Below are 26,602 nucleotides of genomic sequence, written 5' to 3'. Positions count from 1 at the left end.
GATAATAAAATATGTTTTAACAAAACATAATAAAAAATGGAAATTTTTTATTTTTGCAAAATTGACTGTCATTTATGAAAGCCCCCCAAAAAAGGGGATCAAAACGATGTCGTGAGTCCCAGCATACATGATTTGGGGATATTCAAAGCAAAGAGAAGAAACGGAGAGCAGAGTGTGAAAGATTTAGGAGGGAGAAAGAGAAGCGATGAGCGGAGTAGCATCAGCGTGGTACGTAGCGAGAAGAGCAGCACAGAAGGAGAGAGTGAGGATCCTCTACAGGCGTGCTCTCAGAGACACTCTCAATTGGGCCGTTCATCGTCACCTCTTTTATTCTGATGTAATCTCTACCATGGATTCGATCTCCACCTTTCTTCATATCATTGTCTTTCTCATTAAGTTGTTAATTTTTTATGTTTTTTGTTTCAGGCCGATGCGCTCAGGGAGAGGTTTGAGGCCAACAAACACGTGGTTTGACCTCATTCTCCTTCATTTTTTTAAATTTATTTTTCCAGTAAATTGATGTTTTATGATTTTTGACATGTTATTTTATCCTTTTTAGGCATTTATATGCTAAAAGTTGTAGTAATTTTTTTGGTAGAAATAAATTTGCTTAAGCTCATTGTAGGAAGTAAGGTCTATATCTTTAATTTTTTTACATATCAAAAAGAAGAAAGACGGGCCCATAGCATTTGGAATGGAGTGAAATGTTTACCTTGAAAAATCATTTTCTGTGTCATTTTTCGGGGTTAGATTGGTATAAACTATGAAGTAAGTTGACAGTTGATTCTCAAAGTAAGTGCCATTTGATACTCATAGAATTCGAACGAAAAGAGTACAAGGATAGTGTTTTGCTGAATTTCTTGAGTATTAAAGATTACAAAGATGTATTAGTGTGGTTTGAAACAAGTGATATGGAGAGTTGGGATATGCGTGAAGGGAAATGTTCTGTGAAAGTCATTTTTTTCTATTGGTGGAAAATATTTTCTGGTAATAAATCAGTCGAAAATGAGAATGTCTTGCTTCTATCAAACACACTTATGTCCTTATTGTCATATAAAGTGACCTGTCCATGTGCAAAAATCTTGTCTATCAGCTTGTTAGTTCTCTTTTTATGCATTTGTGTGCAAAAAATTACCGGTTTTTGGTGTAAGCAACTGTCTTCAGCTCAATGTAGGGATTAAGGTCTATAGCTTCTTTTTTCTTCTTGAAAAGGAAAAAATGTATATGTCCTTATTTTTATATGAAGTGATTTCTCCATGTGAAATTGACATAATGAAAAGAAATCGATCATCTGCTTTAGTTTTACTATTTTCAAGTATTCATTCAGAAACTTTTATAATGAAAGAAAATGTTTTCCAGGACGGAAAGAAATGAATCTACTTGCTTGTCTTAGTATTAGCTGATTTCATGGGCAAAGGGATAAGCAGGAGCAGCATTCATTAGTGCAACTGAAGTAATGTACTATTCTTATCACACTTGTATATGTAATCTGATATTCTCTTTTTGTTCACTTTGTTGACATCCAGGAAGATGTTGAAACTATTGATAGACTAATAGCTGATGGTGAAGCAAGCTATAATAAGTGGCGGCACCCTGATCCCTACATTGGTAAATTTAATCGCGAGCTCTTAATTCATGTGGCAAGTTGAATTTTGTTCATATGAAGGAAATTTCAAACAAAAAAGAAGAATTCATCTGAGACCCTAGTGTATGAGGAATAAGTCTTCAACTCGAATCATTTACTTAAATTAGTGCTTGCATAGGATTGTGTCCAGATCTGCTTGGTTGCCCTTTTTTATGTGACATGCTTCCAACAGTTGGAGGTCGTTGATGTTTGGTCCCTGGGAGGATAACTTTTCTAAATTATGAGTAAAAGACTGCAATTTTTTATAACCAAGACTATATTTCTGGCAGAAACTTATACATTTAGAAGTGGATAGTGTCTAAGATTTCTGCTTATAAGATGCTAGCTAACTGGGGATTTCCTAAATTCTTGTATTGCCTGCATTGTACTTTTCCTTGATGGACTATCTGATTTTCTTCCTTATTACAATGTTCATTGTGAACAGCCGTAAAAATATGTTTAAACACTATTAGTGCATCGATACCGAAGGAAGAGAAGCATAAAGTCATATGCTGTTGTGTTAGGTTGTTTGGATGGGTTTTTAAGCTGGTCAAATCAGTTTTTAAGCTCTTTTTAGCTTTTTTCAGTGTTTGACAAAGTCAAAAAGTGCTTAGAATAAGTTAAAAACTGCTTAAAACAAGCCAAAAGCAGTAAGCTGGGCAATCCCAAATTATTGTTTTTTGGCTTAAAAGCTAGTTCGGCTGAAAACCCACTTTTTTTGAGCTAATCCAAACGGGCTTTAACTGAAAAAAGTAACTTTAATTTGCTGACACTCAGTGGACATGTTAGTTTCGACTATCTTGGACAGAAATTTTTCTTTTTTTATCAAGTAAAATTGGGCAGAGAAAATCTTTTAGCAACTCTTACTACTATTCTGGACTTCTAAAAGTATCTTGTTCTTCTTTGCTTTGATGAGCAGTTCCATGGGCTCCTGGTGGTTCCAAGTTCAACAGAAACCCTGTACCGCCAGAAGGGGTAATCTGTTTAGAAGTTTATTTGCATTGTGCACCCTCTCTAATTTATTTTAAGCGGTTGCTTGAGTTCTTTCCTGCTATCCTCCTTGTAAATTTCTACCAATACCATATTTTTACTTCTGTTTAGTACTGTGAGCTGAATACGGATACCAACAATACATCGATATCTTTTTTATTTTCTTTCTTGCCATGGTGCGTATTGAAGTTGAGTGATTGGCTGTTTATTTGCTCATTATGTGTACTGTCTATATTGTAGCTTCACTTTTCTAGGTTCATGCATCAACTGTGAAGGTTGGTGGTGTAGGATTTCAATTTTTTGTTTATGGGAGTAGGCATGATGTTATGCGGACTTTTAGGGGTCGTTCAGTTGGGAAACAAGTTATTCCAGGATTAATTATTCGGGGATTAGTTGTCCCACCCTCGAAGTAGAGAGGCTGTTTCCGATAGACCTCGGCACAATAAGATGGAACGAGATAGTGTAGTAGTAACAACAAAGGAATCCAGAAAGATAACACCAACAACGTAATAACCAGAAAATAGAGAGGAAAGTAATAACACTAAGCAATAACAACTCCATTTCAAGTTTGTGCTTTATATTAATTGCCAAAACTCAGTTACTTGTGTATCATGAAAATATATCTTTTAGAAAATTGAGTATCCTGCCATAATGCTTACTGCATTTCATGCCAATTTCTCATGATACACTCGTGTTTCTTTGTACTGGTATGGCAATTATATAGAATAAGCATTGGGCTTTCGTTTTGGTACTTCTATATTGCCTCTTCATGCTTGAGTTGCTACCATATATTTATTAATAGACATGTACTAGGTGCCAGATCCACCCAATATCTTATATTCTTGATTTCTTGTGATACTATCACAATGGGCCCTAATTCATAAGTTCTTGATGCAGATTGAGATAGTGTATGACTATGGCAAGGAAGAGGCTGAATTAATATGATCCTTTCTCATGGTTATAAAATAAAGGTAGAAGCAAGTTTGTTTATCTTCATATTTGCTGCTCAAATGGTTCTGTACTTTTGTTAGAAATGCAAGTAACTGCACTTCACTCGTACTCTGATGATGGTTATATCCCTCATCATAAATTGTCATTGTCATCAGTAATGGAAATATCATTCGTTCTTTATCATTCTAGTTATTAGAATGTATGCTTAGTTGCTTACCAATTCTCCCTTTTGATTTTACATGTTATGTTTTTGGGTGCAGCAAATTCAGAAGTTGCAGACATGTGAGAACATTCAAATCATGTCTCTTCTTTTTCTGAGTGACACCATCTGCTTCACAGACTTCTCCATGTGAATTTGGTATGATTATTAGTTGTACGTTTCGAAATGTGAATTGGCACCATACTATGGTTACTTTAATTTTCCTGTTTACTAAGTGTCAGCTGCAAACTGCAAAATTTCAAAAATAAACGTCAAAACATGGAGATGGAGCAAGTCAAAATCAGTGAAGTGCGAGGATTATGTGGCTTTTCAATTTTCTCATATTTTGATTATCTTTGGTTCACTTCTATCGTTGGTTTGGACAAATTTTCAATTAAAATTTGATGTTTGTCTTTTATCTATAGGAGTCGTGACGGCGACAAACATGGAACCATACTCAAAACCAAGATTAAATTGATACAACTTCGTTTTACTTACACCCATAGAGAACACGATTCATCTCTCTTTTACATTTATTATTACAGAAAACTATTCATGATAAAGATAATAGATTAAAATACACGATAGGCCAATAATTCGTGGTGGCAAAATGAATTTAAAAACTTTATCTATCCATATTATTCACTAAAAAATGAATTGGATAATGAACTTTTTTAAAAATGGATAAATAATGGGTTTAACTTTTACATTTGCAAGACCATATTGGGGGTCCCTCAAGTTTGGGAGACTAGGAATTTTGTGAAAATGGCACGGGCTAGCCAGTTTTTGTACTGGTAATTGGAAAATAGCCAGCGTTTGCAAAGTCATTGAAAAATAGCCATTGTTTTGCTGAAACACGAAAAGTTCCAGCATAATATGTGGGATTATGGAGCTCCTGCGCATAAACTTCTAGCATTATGTTGGAACTCCAGCAAACTGAAAGTTCCAGCATAATATGCGGGATTATGGAGCTTTGGCATATAAACTTCCCGCATATTATATTGGAATTACAACACATTATGAAATTCCAACACATTATGTTGGAAGCTCATATATAAAAAAAAAATCGAACTTCAGCATATTATGCTGGAATATTTCATGATTTTTAAGGGTGTTTTTGTTCAGATTTTATCTTTACATAAAAAAAAAAGTGGCTAAATTCTTATTACTTTGAAATTGTGATTATTTTTCAATTAACAGTTGTAAATCCGGTTATTTTAAATATTTTTCTCAGGAATTCCCTCAAAAGTGATCATATTGAAGAAGTGATGAATAATATGGATATTCATATTATCCGTTGGTCAACCTATTTTTTTTTTATGTATTAAATATGAATTAGATCGAATATTTCATTCTGTCCACATTCAACTAAGGTTGTATTGTGGTTCGGGCCCGACCCAGGACCGCGTGCCAAACGGGCCGGTTCAAGTGAGCCCGGTCTCTAGTGGTGCATAAGCCCGTCGCAGGCCGGTACAGCCCAAATAGCTCGTGAGCCCGGGACCGTTAAGCCCGGGACTGACAGGTGGGCCTGGGCCGGTTCAACCGGGCCAAACGGGCCCCAACGACTATTTTTTTAAAATTTATTTTTTTAAAAAAATGACCAACAATCAGATTTTTAAAATCTAGCTGTTGGCCATCCAAATTCAACCGTTTGGCACATAAAAAATAACCATTTGGCCCCCAAATTTTGTTTCAACCCTGAACTTTTTATAATTACACTTTTTCCCAATTCTCAACTATAAATACCCCGCCATTCTTTCATTTTTACTCACAAATTCATCAATCTCTCTCAATCTCTCTCTAATTTTCTTCTATAATTGCTTACTTTATTATTACAATTTCGTGAAAAATTGTGAAGTTGGTGAATTGAAGTATTCAAGTCTTCAAGTCTTCAACGACATTCAATTTTCAAGAAGTTGTTCGTCAATTCGGTAAACTCGTTCCAACTCTTAAGTTTTAATATTATAGTTTTGTTAATTTTATTTAGTATAATTATAATTAATATGACATTTTCTTTGAATTTTTTTTTGGTGGTAACGGTAAGGGAAAATTTAAAATTGGTGAATCTATTAGCCAAGCTACTACTCTTCCCCCGGCTCCCCGACCCAGACCTGTTACCCGTCCTCCTTCACCTGTTATTCTTGATAGTGATAACCCTTGTTTTCAATTTTTCGATAGTCAATTTTGCCATGATGTTGCACCAGGTCAATAATTAAATGAAGAAGTTATGAATGCTCTTTATCCTAATGAAACTATCTTTGAAAATGATGAGGAAAATGATGATTTAGATGAAACGCAACCGGATTTAGATGATACACCTACTAGTCCTGTTAATAACCCAAATGATGCCCCGCCTGACCCTCCTGTAGTAACCCCTACTTTTAATAGACAACCTGCTAAACGGCCTAAATCATCTCTTGTTTGACACTTTTTTACTCAACTAAGAGAACAACATAAGGCTAAGTGTAAAACTTGTGGGTCTCAACTAGTTCATAAATTTACTGGAGATCGTAGCGGTACGGGTAGTTTGACTAGACACATATTGAAACACCCTAGAGATAAAGCTAGATTTTTACAAATAAAAGCTGCGCAAGAGGGGACAAGTGTAGATAGTACGGTTTACCCTAGTACAGGTTCAAATCTAGTTCAACCGGGAATTAACATTGTTACCGGTGGCATTTTATATTATGATCCAAATAAAGATCGTGAAGAATTGGCAAAATTGGTTACTATTATGTGCTTACCCTATAGTTTTCCTTCTAACCCTCATTTTTATATTAGAAGAGTTTTTAATCCTACTTATAAAGAATGGACTCGCGCAACCGTAAAGAGCGATATTTATAAATATAAACATGAATATGAACAATATTTGCGCTATTTATTTACTCATATAGATTGTCGCATTGCTATTACTACTGATATTGGTAGAAGTGGTAATGACTGTGATTATCTAACTGTTACAAGTCATTGGATAGATGAGGAGTGGATAATGCAAAAGCGCATTATTGCTTATAGAATAATTAATTCACGTCACACATGTAAGTTTATTGCTAACACAGTTGCAGATATTTGTAGATATTTTTGCATTAGAGATAAAAATTATGTCGGTTTCAATGGATAATGCGTCTAGTAACACTAACGCTATAGGCTTGCTTACACCTACACTAAATCCTGCATTTAGTAATATTTTTCATGTTAGATGTATTTGTCATATTTACCATTTAATCGTTGGTGTTGGTATGAAAGTTTTAATGTAGAAATTGAAAAGGTTAAAATGGCTCTTAATTGGCTTTTTTTATTCAAACCGTAGAAGTAGACTTAGAGACTATTTTAAAAAATGTGGAATTTGGCTTAGAGAAAGAAAGGTTCCTAAACCTTGTCCAACTAGATGAAATTACATGTATGAAAGTTTAGTTGTTGCATATGAATATAGGAACCCAATAAGCGCAACGTATAATGCTCGTGTAGGTGATGGTGATGATGATGATGATGAGCACCTTACAAATCAAGATTGGAGTAATGTTAAAATGCTTGTAGACTTTTTAGAACAATTTCATATTGCTACAAATGAATTATCTGGCCAATATTATCCTACTATTTCTAACTGTTTAGTTTAAGTGTTCAAGCTTCAACAGTGGCATCGAAGAGCGCATTCAGTCAAGCAAGACTTCAAATTGGTGATCATAGAGCGTCTATGAGGGAGAGCTTGGAAAAATCAGTACTCTTCAGAGATTGGATCCGTTCGGAAAGAAGAAATTTTAGACTTGCAGAATCACAACCGGAGATAGATGAAGCTTATGAAGAAATGGTAGCGGAACTTGCGCAGGATGCTGCTTCGCCCGAAAGCGGTGATGAACAAGCTTCTTTTCCACCACCACCAACGGAAATTCCTCCGGACCTTGAAGGATTTATGATATTTGTTAGAGATAATACATAGACTAACATGTAACTTGTATTTTGGCACATCTTCCTTAGTTTTTTTTCCTTTCAATGGTAGTATTAGTACCTTGTTGTGCTCATTCCATTGGGGGAGGAAGACTAAGAAAGATATTGTCATTCTTTGTTAATGTCGTAATAGTAAAATATATAAGACATTCCCTTGAATATTTCTTTGCAATTTATTTTGTGTTTAAATTTGATATAGTATATATATTATATATCTAATACATACTATATATACTAGTATATACATATATAGTTTACAAGAAAGTGCCTTAGATATAAGGCAATACATATTATATATACTATATATATATTTATATAGCTATATATAAGCAATTTATACTAGTATATACATATATAGTTTACAAGAAAGTGCCTTAGATAAAAAAAAATTAAAAAAAATAGCCCGAAACGAACAAAGCCCGTTAGGCCCGTTTAGGCCTGCGGGCCCGGCCCATTTAGCCTGGGACCATGTGGGCTTAGGAGCACCGTGGGCCGGTTCCACATAATATACCCTTATATATACATACTATATATATTTATATAGCTATATATAAGCAATTTATACTAGTATATACATATATAGTTTACAAGAAAGTGTCTTAAATAAAAAAATTAAAAAAAATAATCCGGAACGAAAAAAGACCGTTAGCCCCGTTTAGGCACGCAGGCCCGACCCATTTAGCCCGGGACCATGTAGGCTTAAGTCCACCGTGGGCCGATTCCACACATTGAAACCGTGAAACCCGAGCCCGTTTGGCTCGGCCCGTTAGGCTCGTTTGGCCCCGGGCCCGGACCACAATACAGCCTTACATTGAACCGGGCCTGTCGTGTGCCACCTAGCATTAATATAGAGAAGGGGCACTATTTCTTGGAGAGGAGGTTGGGTAGGAGGGAGACAGAAAGAAGAATAGGTCAACATAGGAATACGGGCGAATTGTCAAAATCAATCAACTTGCTATAACAAGACAAGACCCAAAAGCATAATCAACGTTTATTTCGTCAAACAATCAGTCAAATCCATAACTCAATTCTTCTCCAAATTGTCGTCTTAATATTCTCCCTACCTAAAACCTACTCTTATCCACCTCTATCTAAAATTCGTCTTTTCCGTGGGAATCATTGGTCGATTTGCTGATAAAAAACAGTTGAGTTGAAATCAATGTTGAAAACTCCCTGCTTTTATGAAGAAATATAGAGAGAAAATACCTTGAGCCAAATGTAGATCGTATATTCAACCAATTGAAAAAGAAGAAGAAAAAACTACTATTCCCTACTCTACGCCAACTTGTCATTTTCATTTCGAAAATTATTACTAATTCTGTTTTATAAATATTGACACTATTTTCTTATTAGTCCGTTTTAAAAAGATGGGCACCTTTCAATATTTTCTTAATAAAAAGTATTTATAGCCGCAAAAGTGATATGACAAGTTTCATACTATAAATTTCAAAAGTTTTACAATTACATAAATAATATGATTTATTTAAGATCACATGTCTCAAAAGTTTTTTCTTCGTTATGAAAATTCATGTCAAGTCAACCTAGGAGCCCGTTTGGCCATGAATTATTTTTTTCATTTTTTTTTGAATTTTTTTTACTTTTTTCGAAATCAGTGTTTGATCATAAAATATTTAATTTTCACTTGAAAATGAATTTTAGAATTTTTTGAAAATTTGAAAAACTTCAAAAAAATGTTTTCAAAATTCACTCAGATCACTCACAAAAATTTTAAAATAACCCAAAATTATATTTATGTCCAAACACAATTCTAATTTTCAAATGTCATTTTCACTTGAATTTTCTTTTAACTTTTTGTTAGAATTTTATAATTCTTATATCCAAACGTTCAACAGACAATCTTTTTAAAACGGATGGATTAGAGATTTACTTCTTCCCAATTGGGTCTCTTCAGTATCCATGGGTTGCCAAATACCGTGTTTCACCGAGTGTTGGATTAGATAGAATCAGAACATAACGTTTTCACTTGCATAAGCAGTAGCAAATTGAACAAAAACTTACTTAGTGCAGTTTATATCTTCTGTATAATTTGCGAGATATTGTATAATGAGTAGGTTATCCAATATATGCACCCGAAGAATCGCGGCTACGAGTTTCCCCGGGAATTATCAAAAAAATAAATAATAACTGTTGCCCTTTAGCTGCTTGAAAAGCAAACTTCCTAGTCATATTACGACCAGCACATCGTCATCTGTAATTCCTTGTTTTTTGGATATGCCTATCTAGTCATTTCCTCAAGAGAGCTGGCATTCCCACCATCCAAATCCATCTTAAAGAATGGCATTTTTATGCACAATCACACATTTAAATGACAACAATCTCTGGCTGCCACATATTCTCAACAATATTGATCTAATGCTGGGAAGTTAAACAAAGTCATGACATGAACCACAACCTTATATAGAATCTTATCCTACACTCTCTACACACGTATACATTTAACAACAATAACAATAAGAAACTCAATTTAATCGTACGGATGAGATTTGGGGAAAGTAATGTGTACACAGGCCATACCCTTATTTTGTATAAGAAAATAAGAAGAAAGTTATTTATTAAACAATTTGATACATAAAGGAACAATCGGCGTACATTTCACCCACTGCCAAACTGAGTGGGCGTTTGGACATAAGAATTGTAAAATTTCGAGAAAAAGTGAAAAACAATTTCAAACGAAAATGGTATTTGAAAATTAAAGTTGTGTTTGAACATGAATATAATTTTAGATTATTTTTTATTATATGTGATCTGAGTGAGAATCTTGAAAAATAACTTTTTGGCTATTTTTGCTCATTTTTGAAAAATTTCAAAATTCATCTTCAAGTGAAAATTGAAAATTTTATGTCATTCGAAAAAAAAAAATCATGGACAAACGGGCTCTAAAAAGGCCTCATAAATCCGGAGGCCGACCTATATTGTAAAAACTGGCAAAAATTTCATATATACATTTATATATCTTTAAAAGATAGTGATATATTAGTTGTGACACCTTATATACATAATAGATTTTGATTGAAAGCAAAAGTACATCTATTATCTTTAAATCTTAAGTCCGCCGCTGCATAAATCTTGTCCAGAAGATCTTTAGGATTCGATCGCATGATAATTCTAAATCATTTTATTGATTTGTGGACAAACAAGAAAAAGGTAAAAAGAAATGTGGCAGTTAGTTGGATGTATTCGTTTTAGAAACCATCACAATATGAAAATATTTTCCTACCCTTTTTCTCTACCTGCTCTTTCTCAAAGGTCTCTAACTTTTCTAATGGAATCTTTTATCGAAATATTACATAAAAATACTAATTCGTTATCGTAATTAAGTAATCGCGTATTTCATACAAGACATATTTATCGTGCAAAATTCAAAATTCAAAAGGAAATGGTTCAATGTCTTCTTATATTTTATTTTTATATCCCTTACGTACAAAAATAAAAATCAACTCGTAAGTACATAATCGTAACCCTATTTTATATACGTAAAGAAATTGTTTTCAATAAACTCGCGACCTTAACCCAACATAGTATAAGGAAAAAATACAATAGCGTAAAAGTCGGAAAATAGTAAAGACAGAAAAATTGACTTAGAAAACTAAAAATAAAAATATTTTTCTGACAATCTTACTACACCCACATGATTATTATTGGAAAGCGGCCCCACACAAACATATGCTTTTTTGAATAACAAACTATGATGAGATTCCAAGAAGATTCTGTAATTCTAACAGCCAAGTACTTGTAATCAATTGAACCCCATCCTCCACCCCACATTTAAATCATTTTGTCGAATTAGACTAATAGGACCATTTAAATCATTTCGCATATTTTGACATTATCATAAACGAATTTAGCCCACAAAAGGCCCCACCTCCCAAACCATATTACGGCTACTTCCCGCAAAGGATTCGGACTAATGATATAATAATACAGTATTTGAATTCTAGATTTTAAATTCAAGATACTTTCTCCGTTTTAAAAAATTTATCTTAATTTAACTTGTCATAAATCTTAAAAAAGAAAGGAAGACTTTTGAAATATGTGGTATTGAATAAGCCAGAATAATTGTGTGGTTGCAAAATTATGAAATTTGTGATCTGAAATTTGTCATTTCATTTGTGTGACTATAAATGCTTCATATTAATGAAATATTGAAAGTCATCAATCTTTTTGGAACATACTAATAAGGAAATAAAATCAATCTTTTTGAAACAAATGGAGTAATTGGTTCTCATCCTTAAGAGACTACGAGTATAATAAGAGCATCCACTGACAAAAGAATCACTCTCAAATAATCATCTCATGGCTATTTAGAATGAGTTAAATTAGATACATAAATTATCTGTTAAAATCAACAAATAGTGAATCTTAACTCATATTTTAGAATACAAACTGTTTAATACTAAAAATGTTAAATATTAAATGCAGAAAACTTAAATCCTAAATCTACCTCTCCCACTCATCCCCGTCTTCCTTAATCAACAACAACAACAACAAATTCAGTGTAATCGCACACGTGAAGTCTGGGGAGGGTAATGTGTACGCAAACCTTATCCCTACCTTATGAAGGAAGAGATATTGTTTCCAATAGACCCTCGGCTCAAGAACAGTGAAAATGATACAATAAACAAACAGTAACAATGACAAGGAAATAAGATAACAGAAACAAATAACACAACATGTAATAGCAAAGAAACTAAGAATACAAAGCTATAAGAGATGCGAAAACTACCGGCAATAATGCCACATCATCTAATCAACAAAGAACTCGAAATCGGAAAATACAAAACTAATACTAATACTACTAGTACGATTAGAAGAGTCTCGACTATCTGTCAATCTTCGATCCTACTCCTCGGCCGCCACACCTCCCTATCGAGGTTCATGCCTTCCCTAATCAATCATTTTTTTAATTTTCTACTACAATTAACCCTAATTTTCAATCCTACTCCTCGACGGCCACACCTCCACATTGAAGCATGTGACTTAAACTTTTAGCAAAGTAAATGCAAACAATAGAAAGTCAGATTCAAAATCTAGCAAAGAGAAAATGTAACTTCGAATTTTTTTTGGACACAGGAATTGTAACAAAAGTAAATGCATTTAATAAGACGGGGGAGATTACATAGTCCTTGGTTTCTCCACAATTTCTGGCGTCCAACAACAGAAAATTAAACCAAAAAATGACTTAAACTATGACATAATTAACGAAACAGACGACCTCAACGACAAACTAAATTGCCACTTTATTGAAACAAAAAAGGAACAACAATGGTGGAAACTGGAAATGTTCCAAGATACTTCAAGCAACACAGTAAGGCCAAAGCTCTTCTTCAGCTGCAGCAGATTCTGCGCCAACTCCAACAATGTTCTCATCATTGCAATAGTAATAGCCACCGTTATTGGCAGCAGCAGTAAGGCAGCAAGATGAATTAGTAACAAGGTAAGGCATATTGTTGAATGACTGAGCTAAGCTGCTGGCCAAAGATGCAAATGCAAGCCCTTTATCTTCTTCTTGTTCGTCGTCATTGTGCACGAATTCTTCAGCGCGGTGCTTGAGCGTCTCGAACATGAGTTCAGGCTCGTGCTGCATCGCCCGGAGAACGTCAGCACAGGACGGACCAGGAACAGCACATGTCACGGCGAAGCTGTGTGGGCTATCGCTCTGTGACACACGCAAAACGCTGGGTCCGCCAAATAGGTTATGGAGTCCCCCAAGCGCCTCCTCATAAGCCCCACCCAAAAACATTCCTAGATAATATTTTCCACCATCACCACCACCACCACCATTACTTCCTAATTCATGGAGCGGCAAGCTTGACTCTCCTCCAATGAACTTATCAATCTTCCCATCACTATCACAGGTCAAGTCCGATAAAATTCCTCGAACTACAGGCCGTTCATCTAGCTTATGGATGGGAACAATTGGGAATAGTTGGTCAATTGCCCAAAAATCAGGAACTGAAGTGAAGATCGAAAGATTCACATGGTATGTGCGGACAGGATCAGAAGCCCCAATAGCCTTCGACACGAAATCACAAATGCCATCTACTGCAGCAAGTTGTTCAATGTCCAAATCACCATCTTTGAACTGCTCCACACATCTCTGTTTCAACTGATCAGCATAAAGTACACACGTATCGTACTCTCCACGAATAGCAGCAGCAGATAAATTCCGATAATCAGCACGAGCATCATCATTGAGCTTCTCCACAAATGACTGGAGATCAACAGAAGATAACTCTTGTGAGCGTGTTGTAGTTGAAGACACAGCCTCAAATATCAGAACAGAGTGATGAGATACAATTGCTCTCCCACTCTCGCTACAGATCACCGGATGTTTCACGTTCTTCCGGTCACAAACAAATCGAACAGCTTGAACAACCGTAGATGCATATTCCTGAAGGCCATATCCAACAGAACAATCGGAATCACATGATTTTGTACCATCATAGTCAATTCCAAGGCCACCACCACAATCAATGTATTTCATGCCAGCACCGAGGCGGACTAATTCACAGTAAATCTGGGCAGCCTCACCAACGCCATCAGCAAGCAAAGCCGTCGAAGGGATTTGAGATCCGATATGAAAATGCAGCAACTGAAGACAATCCAGCATTCCGGATTCTTCTAGCTTCTTCACCACACGAACAATCTGTGTTGTCGTGAGCCCAAATTTACCTTTCTCTCCAGAAGTGGATCCGAAATGACCCGAATGTTTGGTCCTGAGCTTAGCCCGAAGCCCGATCACAGGCCGGACCGCCATTTTCTTGCTGATGTCAATCACCAAATCAAGCTCCTCCTCTTGTTCAAGGACAATTACTGTATTCAACATGAGCTTCCTTGCAACCAAAGCAAGCGAAATGTACTCAGCATCCTTGAACCCGTTGCACACAAGAAGACCCTCATGACTGCCTTTGCAGAGACAGCTCATAGCTAGGAGGAGCTCAGGTTTAGACCCAGCTTCGAGACCGAACCGGAAACCCGATCCGAATTTGACAATATCTTCAACAACGAACCTGTCCTGGTTGCATTTCACAGGATAAACACCTTGGTAGTGAGCTTCATAACCTTGTGACTGAACCGCATAATCAAAAACGGATTGAAGAGACTCCAACCGGTTTTTCAGAATATCAGGGAACCGAACAACGAGCGGAAACTGCAACCCGAGTCCGCCCAAATTTTTCGGGTCGGAGGCCTTTTTCACGACCTTAAGGAGATCGATTTCCTGGTGAGGCAGAGTATCCGTACCATGTGGCTTAACGGAGATATCACCGGAGGAATTAACGGTGAAATACGGAGCGCCCCATCCGTCAATAGAATAAAGAGCGGATGAGTGCGCCGGAGACCAATGGGTGGTGGTGGTGGTGGCAACGGCGGTGTTTGTCGACGGAGGTACGCCGGAGGGAAAAATCTCCGGCGCGGGAAGAGAACTATCCCAAAGGAAGGAATAGCCGGGAGGAGGAGAAACAGCAGCGTCTACACAACAACCTAAGGCAGGCATCTCTTCCCTAATCTATTTGTTTTCTTTTACGAAAGTATAAAAACAAAAGAATCAAAGAATAGAGAGAAAATTAAAGGATTTTTTTATACAACAGAATTTTCACCAATGTTGTAATAACTGGGGGCTTTAGAACCCGCCGAGGCCGGAGCCCCGGCTACCCCCTCAAAAGAAGCAAAAAGAGAACTTAATCAAAAGATAATCACCTTCTAACACACCACTATACGAACCAAAAATCCCCACACTGACCTTTCAGAAGAAGCAAATTTTAATGTTCAAAACAAAATCGAATTACCGAATTGAAATCAAAACAAACCTAAGAGTCAAACAAACACAACACCATACAGATATTAACCGAAATTGGTTGCCGGAAAAGAAGAAAGGATATGGTCGGAAACCTGAACGGTAACCGGAAAATGAGATAGCTGATAGAGATATATAGGGATCCAGTAATACAACTGTGAAATGAGCGAGAATTGCATGGGAGGGTTCGTTTGCTTATATAGGGGGAAAATAAGAGGCCGGGCTATGGGCCTGGATTTGGCCCGAATTAAATATTTGGGCTTTTTATTTTTCATTACTTTCTCTAATTTCCTCTTTTTGTGGGTTTAGAGATTCTTTCGCAGACAAGGGCGAGTTGCCGCGTGGCATTTACCCGTGGGACCCGATTTTCAGTCTTTTTTTCTTCTTTCTAGAGTCTTTAGTTTCAACCGAGAAGATAAGATAACCACGTTAGGTATGTAAAATATCGGGAGAATTTGAGGATATTACATGATTGCTGAAGGAAAGAGGTGTGAAGGTTCATATGATCTGGATTTTAGAACGAACGGTTGTGATTGTTCCACGTCATGAATCCAAAACTTCAGATTCCACTAGGGTGTTCTGGTTCTGTGTTTTTTTACAATTGTGTTTGTTTGGGGAAGGCGTTAACTTTTCAAACATCCCTACAGATTTTTCATAATTTATAAAAGGATTTAGTAAATCAAATAAGTCTAGTTTGTACTATGAAATACCGCCGAAAGAGCATGATATTTATGTTATTTTTACTTTAAGGGGTCGTTTGCTACGCGAAATAAGGTGGGAGACTAAATTTATATTATATATGATTGATGGTATAAATTTATATCAGGATAAATTTATACCGTCAACCAAATATGTTATAAATTTAATCTCAGTATTCATACATGATATACCACCTTATCCCATCAAACTTGGGATTAAATTATCTCACCTCCCGAGTAGGATAAATAATTTGACCGCTAACCAAACGATCCTTAAAGAGTCGTTTGGTATAATGCTAGGATATCCCACGATATTTCATGGAACAGGATATCTCATGAAATTAGTTATCCCACCTTCTATGTGTGATAGTTAATCCTATTTTTTAGTGTAAAAGTTATCCCATAATTAATATACCACAAACTAAACATGGGGTAAACTTAAATATCAAACTTTATTTCTGGATTATTATACTTATCTCATGTATCAAACGACCCTAAGTGATATTAGCATTATCTTATACTATCACAATTTTGATACTATCTTGTATCAAGTTCAATAGGAAAACCTAATATTAGATTTAACATTCCTTGAATAAAACACCTAAATAAAATGCATGTTTTTTCTTGTGTACTACATATTTCATTTTCAATGATATAAATCGATATTCGTAAAAAAGATACACTTGATAATTTAGATATTAATTACGTCAAGTATTACAATCTGTATATCATGATTCATGTTTTATAATTTTGTATAACTTTATCTACGATCAGACAAATGACAGAGATCTTTCTATACCAAGAAATCGAATTACAATAGATTGAAGCCTTTTTTTTTCCTTTCAATTTATAAAATTCTTTCTCTTACATAAAAAAATTGGGGTGAAATTCAAAAATAGCCAGATTTACAATTGGTCGTTCAAAAATAGCGCAATTTCAAAAGTAATCGAAATTTAACCACTTTTCATGTAAAGATAAATCTGAGCGGAAACACTGTTCAAAACCCGAAAAATACGTCAATATATTATACTGGAGTTCCAGCATATTATAATGGAGTTCCAGGATAAGTATGCTGGAACTCCAGCATAATATGATGGAGTTCCAACATAAGTACACTAGAACTCCAGCATAATATACTGGAGTTCTAGCAAGTATAATTGTCCAGTATAATATACTGGAGTTTGGAGCATCGGTGCTCCAGTCTCCAGTATATTATACTGGAGTCAGCAAAGTATACCGGTCCAACATAATATGCTGGAGTTCATACACAGGTGCACCGAACTCCAGTATATTATGCTGGACCGGTCTCTGTTGCAGCAAAATAGTGGCTATTTTTCATTGACTTCGTAAACGCTCGCTATTTTTGAATGACCAGTCCGAAAACTGACTATACCGTGCTATTTTTACAAAAAATTGTGGTCAAGCCCTCCCTTTATTGTACGAATCAAGCAGGCAGCTAAGATCTAAGGGATATTAGGTTACATAAATTAATATACTACTTCCAATATAAAATTTAGAGTTATGTTTATTCAGCATTAATATCGATATAAAGTTTACACCAAAATCTTTGATATCATATGTATTTCATATTGAACATAAATGATAATCCTAAAATTATAAATCCAAAATAACCTAATTTTAAAGCAAACGACCGCCAAAAATACAAGAGGGGTAGGTGTGCATCTAGGAAAGGTCCTCAAAACCTTAGCAACCTTATCTCTGTCTGTCCTTTGATGAATCACTGAAACGAAACATAAGAAGAGGCTGCTCTCTTGTTTTTTTATTGGCTTTTTGGTCTTTTCAACACACTTGGGGACCAAATACAGACCCCTAATTCCAAATGAAATTCAAACTCAACATAAGCATGCATTTCAATTTACATGTTGCCAAATTTGACATTTTTTGGCCAACAACCCTTTTGGTAGCAGCGAGTGGCATTAGGTCAACTTTTCTAAATACTTATGACACTTGACACTTTCTAGATGAACGGATTAATTATTGAAACAAATCACGAGAGAAAATAGGGGTCTTTTTAATTAGGCGACGCAACCTGTGTCCAAAGGCGGATATATACTTTGGCGAAAATATCGTGGGTTCACGTACTCATAAGTTGGGCCTAAATCCGCCCCTGCACGCGCCCAACCGTCTAAAATAAGGGTAATATTAATCCAAAATTGAACGGTAATGTCTGAGATGTAAGATTTTCTTACGATAATTTATTGGTGGCCCAATAGGTTTAAGGCCCATAATTAATATTTAATTAATGATCAAATCTCATCTGCCCGATCGGTTACTTGATGAACGTACCAAATTAAATGAGAACCTCTATAAATTGGTCATCTCCCCACCCATTAGGGTTACCATATTTTTATTCTCTCTTCCATCACTAAAGTCGGCGGTAACGTAAAGTTAGGGCAAGGGGCGAGAAACCGATTACCGATTAACGCATTTCTTCCAGCCCTCATGAACACATTTTCATGTCCTAGTTTTAGCCTTACCCTTATTCCCTCATCCATTGTAGTGCTTTCCCATAAGCACCCTAACCCAGATAGAGGTAGTGTTATTGTAGAGTCTCCAAGCAAGGCTGGTATGACAAGTTTTGTTCTTTAAATGGGCTTGTTAGAGGCCTAGCACTCCCATGTTCTTTGGTTTGGTGACAGTGACCTACTTGACCATGTGGAGCTTCCTTTTTGCAGGAGTTGTTCCCTAGATAAAATTTCTTTGGATTTTGTCAATATAGTTGGTAAAATTCCTTTGGATTTTGGCTAGGGTCCCATAAGCACCCTAGCCCAGATAGAGGTAGTGTTATTGTAGAGTCTCCAAACAAGGCTGGTATGGCAAGTTTTGTTCTTTAAATGGGCTTGTTAGAGGCCTAGCACTCCCATGTTCTTTGGTTTGGTGACAGTGGCCCACTTGACCATGTGGAGCTTCCTTTTTGCAGGAGTTGTTCCCTAGATAAAATTCCTTTGGATTTTATCAATATAGTTGGTAATGTGGGAGAGCAACTGGATGTATTGCATTACATGGTTGGAGAATGCTACTAAGGCAAGATTTGGCCTAAATGGTGTGACTAGCCATGTTTAGGAACTTAGTTTTCCAACCTGTCATTATTGTTGAGATTATCCAGGATGAATTAGAAGTCACTATTCCTAGGCCTTCTATTGAAGATGGGGAAACCTTGATACCTAGAATGGTACTGCAGGTCGTGGCACACTTTTCCTGACAGTTGGAAGAAAAGATCACTTTAAATTTATGAAAGTTGGTTTTCTGCCCGAATGTATCATTGAAATTACCTAGGATGGATAAGATTGTCTCACAATTTCTCCTATTGGCTCTGGCAAATATAGTGAGGTCATCAGCAAAGATCAGATGGGAGATTCTAGTCCCTCCCCTACTAATGATAATAGGGAACCACTCTTTATCAATTATAGCATTGTCAATATTTCTGGAAAGTCTTTCCATGCATATGATGAACAAGTAGGGTGATATGGGATCCCCCTGCCTAATGCCTCTACTAGGCTTAAAGTATTCAGTCTAAGTATCATTGACAAGGATAGAGATGGAGCTTGTAGTAAGACAAGACATGATTAAGGTGGTTAATTTAGTAGGGAAGCTGAAGAAGAGTAGGGATTCTCTTATGAAAGACCATTTTAACCTATCAAAGTCCTTCTCTAAGTCTACTTAATTATCATATCAGCATTCTTACTTTTTATATTTTGAAAGTGGGTAATGTACTCTTGTACCCCAATAGCATTATCAACAACCCTTCTATTAGCTAAAAAACTAGCTTGAGTAGGGCCAATGATATTCTATAGCAAAGATTTGATTCTATTGACAATGATCTTGGTGATCAGCTTATACATGGAGTTGCACAAACCTATTGGCCTGAAATTTTTCAACATAGTGGCATTAGGGCACTTAAGGATGAGGTAGAGGTTGATTTTGTTTATTTTAGGAGGGATTGTAAAAGTGGAGAAGACAGTGTGGTAGTAGTGGATTACCTTGCTAGAAATAGGGTACAAGTGTGTCAGTACTTCTGATAGAAAAGAGGGTGAAGACCATCAAACCCAGGTGTCTTTATGGCTTTGAAGGAGAACAAGGCACACTTTATCTGAGAGAGCCTAAGGGTAGAGTCAATGGTGCTCTGCTCCCTGGTAGTCAGGACATTAGCACTATCAGTAATGTGGCTCTTGTTCAAATTTGAGCAATGGTGTTCAGTGACATAGATCTTAGTGAAGTAGTTAAGGATTGCATCTTTAATGTCTTGGGAATTTGAATAATGTTCCCCATCTCATCCGTTAAAGACATGATCATATTCCTCCTTCTTCTATTAAGTGTGGATATGTGAAAGAATTTAGTGTTGGCATACCCCTCACTAAGAATAACAGAGAAATCTTGTTGGAGCTTGGCTTCTAAGTACTGAAGGAAGGTACTAAACGGATAGTCATTAGACTACTGGATGCCAGCTAGTCTAGCAATGATCTGCCGTTTCCTATGGAAGATGGTGTCAAAAATATGTTTATTCCAATCAGCCACCCTATTAGTAAAAACAGAAGTAGCTCTCAAGATATCAGTATTGGTTGCAAAACTATCTTGCACTAGAGGAAGGAAGTCAAGGTGGTTGCATCACATTGACTCAAACTTAAAAGGCTTGTGGGCCCTATTCTGACTTTGATGGATTAAGCTTAAGAGAAGAGGACAGTGATCAGAGTAAATCCTAGGAAAATGGGTAACAGTTGAGTCGAGAAACTCTTATATCCAATCATCAGTGGCAAAGCACCTATCAATCTTTCTAGGATCAAGTCTTTACTGTTGGTGTATCTTTTATTAGACCAAGTATATTTTGAACCTTTAAATCCTAGATCAACTAATTTACAACTGTTTAAGCATTTACAGATATTGTTACTTCTATTAGTGTTCAAACTGTTTACCCCAAATTTATTCCTAGCTTTTAGGAGTTCACTGAAGTCCCCCACCCCTCCAACAAGCCAACTACCCTATAGACAGAAGCTAGGTCTTCTAGTGTATTCCAGAGTTTATTTCTATTATTAACACAATTACTAGTATATATAGCATAAAAAGCCATTTAGAGGATGAGGGGAGTACCTTGACCAGGACATGCATCTCCTGTGGAGTAGTGGCCCCTTCCTCTAGCTTAACCAGGTTATTTTTCCACATAAGCACAATCCCACCAGACTGGCCTACAGCAGGGGACTAGAATTAAGCATCAAATTTGGGCTCAGCAGTGAAGTGCTTATGGTCTTCATTAACTATCTAGCAAGACAAGCATGGCAGGGCTATGAAGCTTCACCATAGATGCAAAATGCCTACAAAACTCAGCAATTTTGGCCCCTCTAACACTCCATATTATGAAATTCATTAACATGGGATTTTGGGTTGAAGCTTTCCTTTTTATTCTCTTCTCCTTGCTCATTGGGGTTGGCTTCAACATACCCACTAGAGGGACCAGAGTCATTGCTGAGTTTTTTGAGTTTGGAAATGAGGGGATTGAGTTTGCAACTTATGAGCTTTTTGGGGCATAAAGCAATAAGCATTTTGCCTGACTGCTCTTTGAACTCTATCTCCATGGGTTCTTGCATGAGGAAGGCCTTTATTTTTGGCATCCCTAATTTTTCTAGCATGTTTTCCAGGTCCACATTGGACTCTCTGAGATAATCCAATGCCATGATGGTGCCCTTGCTCAACAGATCGATGGGTGAGAGTGGTTGGTGTAGTGGCTGGGGAACTTGGACTATTGGTAGCCAGAGTTGGAAGGATGCAGCTAGGATTAGAGTCTCCAGGTTCATGAGGGGGAAGAAAGGCATGGTCTGGCAAAGCTGGCCCAGGAGCGTGTTGAGTTTTTCCATAGATAGGGGTTGTTGGCTCCCCATGTACTGGGCTTGGAGTAATGTGGACATCCATAGCTGGTGTCCAAAGTTTGCCAGACCTTGGTAGAGGAGTTGGGTCGTCAGTCGAGCTAAGTATTTGGGGTTTTGGATAGTTATTTCCATCGGGACAAACCCTACTATGATTTGTAGGTTCTAGGTGTATCCTTGGAGTGCCATTTCCAACCATGATTCCTGCATGAGTTCCGGTGGCATTGGGGTGATGGAGATGGTTAGGGGTGTTGTGACTTATGTTTGAGAAAAAGGATTGTTGTTCTCCATCAGAAGGGTCGGAGCGTAGGCGATCGTTAGTGTGGCTTTGATTAAAGACAGAGGAGGGAGAAGCATTGTTATAATCCATCTCCTCTTTGGGTTTCGTGTGAGGCGATTTGCCTTCTGCAATTAATATTGAGGGATTGAAGAGGAGTGTCACCTCACTGATAGCATTGGGCATTGGATTTGTAACAGACACTTGATTACCTCTACTGGAAGAGACAAGATCGGGGAAAAGTTGAGGGTGGATTATGTGTGGTGCAGGCGCATGTATGGCATAGTGGCCTTTAGTGAACGTGTAAGTCATTTTGGGGTAGGATTGCACTGACAAATGATTCTTTTCCAAAAAAGAGATACTCTCTTTATGTGTAAGAGTACTCGATTTGGAGGGAAAAGAGTCAAAAGAGGGGGTGGGATCTTTAATCCCATTTTTGTAGATTGTATTGGGATTTTTGGGGATGGAGATATTTCCTAAAGTGGCATCTTTTGGGATTGTGCGTGACTTAGGCAGATGCCGTTTCAGCCCAATAAGCTTGCTTGTGGGGTTGCTATTGTTTTGACTTGGCCCACTTTCAAAGTTGAGCCTTTATCAGAGTTGGACCTTATAGGCATTAAGTTTTGTTGGCTCCCCATAGCGCTCAAGCGTTCACCTGGGTCTAGTTGCTCGTGGGCCTTAGTATTGCTGCCGCCAATGGTGGTGGCTACCAGGTCGAGGAATGTATCTGTGGCTTCACTGTACCATTTTACTTGGATCGTGGGCTACTCCGATATTGCTCTAGCCGGCCATTGTGAGAGATTTTCCTTGTGGATTCCTTTTTTATTCCGCGTGAATGGGACTGTCTGCCATAAAATGTCTTCTCCTACCATCGTTTGTGGTAGTAGGGGTTGGGGTAACTAGACTGTTAGTTTCATTGGGCTTGGGGATGAATGAGCAGTAGCATAGTGTATGGCCAATTCTCCCACATCCCTTGCAGAGAATCCTTTACCCCTTATATTGGATAGATTGATTGTGAGTGTCAATGGTGACAGAGGTGGTAACGGGAATGTCGAGTGGAACCTTGACACAGATCCTAGCATACCTTCCCCTAAGGGTGGATGATGTACATGTATCTATTTTTAGTAGTTTGCCAATCATGTTGCCCACTTGCTCTAGGATTGTCATATCATAAAACTCCATTGGGAGCTGTGGGAGTCTAATCTAAATTTCTAAAATAGCTAACTTGGATTCCGCTGAAACAAAGTTTGGTTCCAATCTTCGTATAGTTTGGAAATGGCCCATCACAAACCAAGGTCCCTCTATCAGGACTTTGTTCATGCTTGATTCAAGGTTGAATTTGATGATGAAAAAAATCTCATCCCAGGTCGATCAGTGTTAGGGGTTCAATAGGTTTTCAAAGTTGTGCAAGCTTTGCTCACAGCAGCTGGTGGGGAATTTTTATTCCCAAATAGTTTTACTATTAAGGAGTATTTCTAGAAGAGGTATAACATGTTCTTGTCTTCTTTTGACAAAGGGATGGGGATATTCCCCGCATTTAATTCGAACAGGAGAGGGGGAGGGTGAGTTAGTTCATATGAAGTGGTGGACATCGGATTCCTTTCTAGTAGGATCTCTCTGAAAGAGTTTTTCTGAGGAATGTCCTCTTCCATCTCAATTTCAGTGGCTTCCGTAGGGGGGTTCAGTGGTTCCGGTGGGATTTTGGAAGATGGATTCTCCGCTGGGAGTGGGGATGTGGCCATCTCAGTGATTTTTGGTTAGAGAGTAGAGAGAGGTGTGGTTTTTCTCTCTCTAACAGCGCCGTGTCTCTTTCTTTTATATGTACTAGTACACTTACCAAGCACTAAAATTTCATATTTATTTCTGTTTTTTACAGCCTTTCTATTTTAAAAGTTCAAAAATATTAGATTTAATTTTACGTCTTAAAAGTTCAGTGGCAAATTTGGACTATTTCACCTAGTTTAAGGGAAAATTTGACCATTTTCCTCTGTAAAAAGGGCTCATGTATAGGAAAGCCAATCAAGTAAAGTTTTGGCCAAGTAATATTGATGCAGGATGAAGAATTTGAAGAGCATAATTTGTATCACCTAGATAACTTAATTAGAAGGATTAGTTTTCCTAGAAAGATCAAATATTGTACTAAACTTTAATATATACTAGTTGGTATTAATAGTATTATCCATATTACAAAAATAAAATTAAAATACTTTCTCCCCCACTTTTAATTGTCAAATATTCTAAAAAGAAATTTATATTTACTTGTCACTTTTCGCATATCAAGAGAAAAATAATTTATTTTTTCTGTTTTGCCCTTAACATTAATAATTTATTCTAAATTATTTTAAAAATCCATTAAGACTATATACCAATTAATATGAGAATCATGGTAAATTATGTGCTCTGTTTATTATTTTTTAAAATATATATAAAATCAAGGGTGGACAAGTAATAGTAAACGGAGGGAATAAAAAACTTAGATAATGAACCAAGCCACGATATGATACTTGCATGAAGGCCAGGAAATACGTGCCGAAATGCAAAGGAAAATATAAAGAAGTAGCCAGGTTAGAAGAATAAATTGATTAATAAATAAATTTACCAAAAATAAAAATTAATCACTACTAGAAATTCGAAATTTAGCGATCAAAATTTTACGACCAAACTTGGTCTGTCTAGATTAGCGACCAAAATTAGTCAGTAAAGGGGAGAAAAATATTTTATATTTATTTCATATAAATTACCGACCAAAGTTGGTCGGTAAAGCGGTCAACAGGTTGACCCAGATGGTCAGCATTGTGTAGTCAAAGAAAATTTCACATTACCGACCAACTTTGGCCGGTAATGTGGGACCTAGTTAAAAATTTTTAATAGTTATATTATTATTTAAAATATTTTATAAAATATAAAGAAATCTTATTTAAAATTACCGATCAAAGTTGGTCGGTTAATACAGGGGAAGCCTTTAGCGACCAACTTTGGTCGCTTTTTTTTAATATCTGGAAAGTAACCGACCAACTTTGGTCGGCTATGTGGTCAATATTGGTCAAAATTTAAAATATTTACTATCTAAATAATATAAAAGTAATCTGTTAATATTTTTGTAATACAAGGGATGAATACACTAACATATACTATAACATGCTATATATGTATTTATAGTAGTACAACGAAACGTGTTATATATATATATATATATATATATATTAACACTTTTATAATACAAGGGATGAATACACTAACATATACTATAACATGCTATATATGTAATTAAAGTAGTACAACGAAGCGTGTTATATATATAACGTCTCACCTATATCTATATCTATATGGATAAGGGTCGGGTTCTTTTAGGGATTGATAGACTTGTGAAGATCCTAGTTAGTATATATAATTTATCATCAAATATATCTGTTTGTAAATTGATTCATCGACTTATAACTTACTCAGATGCATCGTTGAATATTAAAAACAAAACGTCTCACCTATATTTATATGTGATGACCCGAGAGGTCATCACTTGTTTTTAAATGAAATTCTACGTTCCGAGGCTTTAAAAATCTTTTTTAGCATCACTTCGATTTGCGTGCACAGTCCGAGCGAGTAGTCAGAAAGCTTATATGTGAAAATCTGTGAAAAATGATAAATTTTGACTATAAAATGATTTAATTTGACTTCGGTCAACGTCTTAGGTAAACGGACCCGGACTCGTAATTTGAAAATCCCGGAGGGTCCGTAGGAAAATAAGGGACTTGGGCGTATGCCCGGAATCGAATTCCGAGGTTCCAAGCCCGAGAAATGAATTTTTGAAGAAAATTATTTTCTGAAATTGTTTAAGGAAATTTAAAATGAAATTTGATTAGAACATGGTGGTATCGGGCCCGTATTTTGGTTCTGGCGCCCGGTACAGGTCTTATAGATGGTTTAAGTCATTGCTGCAAAATTTGCTGAAAAACGGATGTCATTTGACGTGATTCGAACCTTAATTGGGAAATTCGATGTTTAAGAAGTTTTGATAAATTTCATTGATATTGAGGTTTAATTCGATGTTTTTGATGTTATTTTGGTGTCATGAGTGCACAAATAAGTCCTTGGGATATTTTTGAGGTTGTGTGTATATTTGGTTGGGAGCCCTGAGGGTTCGGATGAGTTTTAGATATACCACGAGGTGCATTTGGAACTTAGAAAATTACAGAAAATTTTGCTGGTATGCCCAGGCCTGCAGGCTT

The 26,602-nt window shown here is 36.5% G+C and overlaps 2 protein-coding genes across 2 annotated transcripts; one reads left to right on the top strand and one right to left on the bottom strand.

Annotated features, from left to right (window-relative positions):
* Positions 1-120: 120 nt before the first annotated feature.
* LOC107791422 (NADH dehydrogenase [ubiquinone] 1 beta subcomplex subunit 9-like) lies at positions 121-4,068 on the top strand. Its single transcript, XM_016613484.2, has 6 exons — positions 121-337; positions 427-468; positions 1,527-1,608; positions 2,544-2,599; positions 3,512-3,585; positions 3,826-4,068. The coding sequence occupies exons 1-5, from the start codon at positions 206-208 to the stop codon at positions 3,557-3,559; spliced, it is 360 nt and encodes a 119-aa protein (XP_016468970.1). The 5' UTR covers positions 121-205; the 3' UTR covers positions 3,560-3,585; positions 3,826-4,068.
* Positions 4,069-12,803: 8,735 nt separating this feature from the next.
* ADC1A (arginine decarboxylase-like) lies at positions 12,804-15,225 on the bottom strand. Its single transcript, NM_001325190.1, is given in 1 exon segment — positions 12,804-15,225. A coding segment is annotated over 1 exon segment (2,202 nt). The 3' UTR covers positions 12,804-13,023.
* Positions 15,226-26,602: the final 11,377 nt, after the last annotated feature.

The sequence above is a fragment of the Nicotiana tabacum genome, chromosome 5 (assembly GCF_000715075.1).
Source record: "Nicotiana tabacum cultivar K326 chromosome 5, ASM71507v2, whole genome shotgun sequence".
NCBI lineage: Eukaryota > Viridiplantae > Streptophyta > Magnoliopsida > Solanales > Solanaceae > Nicotiana > Nicotiana tabacum.
The sequence above is the reverse complement of the archived record's forward strand: the minus strand, read 5'-3'. Positions and strand labels throughout refer to the sequence as shown.

Excerpts from the sequence above, each read along its gene's own strand:
- LOC107791422 (XM_016613484.2), top strand. The coding sequence starts at position 206 with ATGAGCGGAGTAGCATCAGCGTGGTACGTAGCGAGAAGAGCAGCACAG. Across the intron at positions 338-426 it reads GTCACCTCTTTTATTCTGAT|GCCGATGCGCTCAGGGAGAG; the intron begins GTAATCTCTACC and ends TTTTTGTTTCAG. Across the intron at positions 2,600-3,511 it reads ACCCTGTACCGCCAGAAGGG|ATTGAGATAGTGTATGACTA; the intron begins GTAATCTGTTTA and ends TTCTTGATGCAG.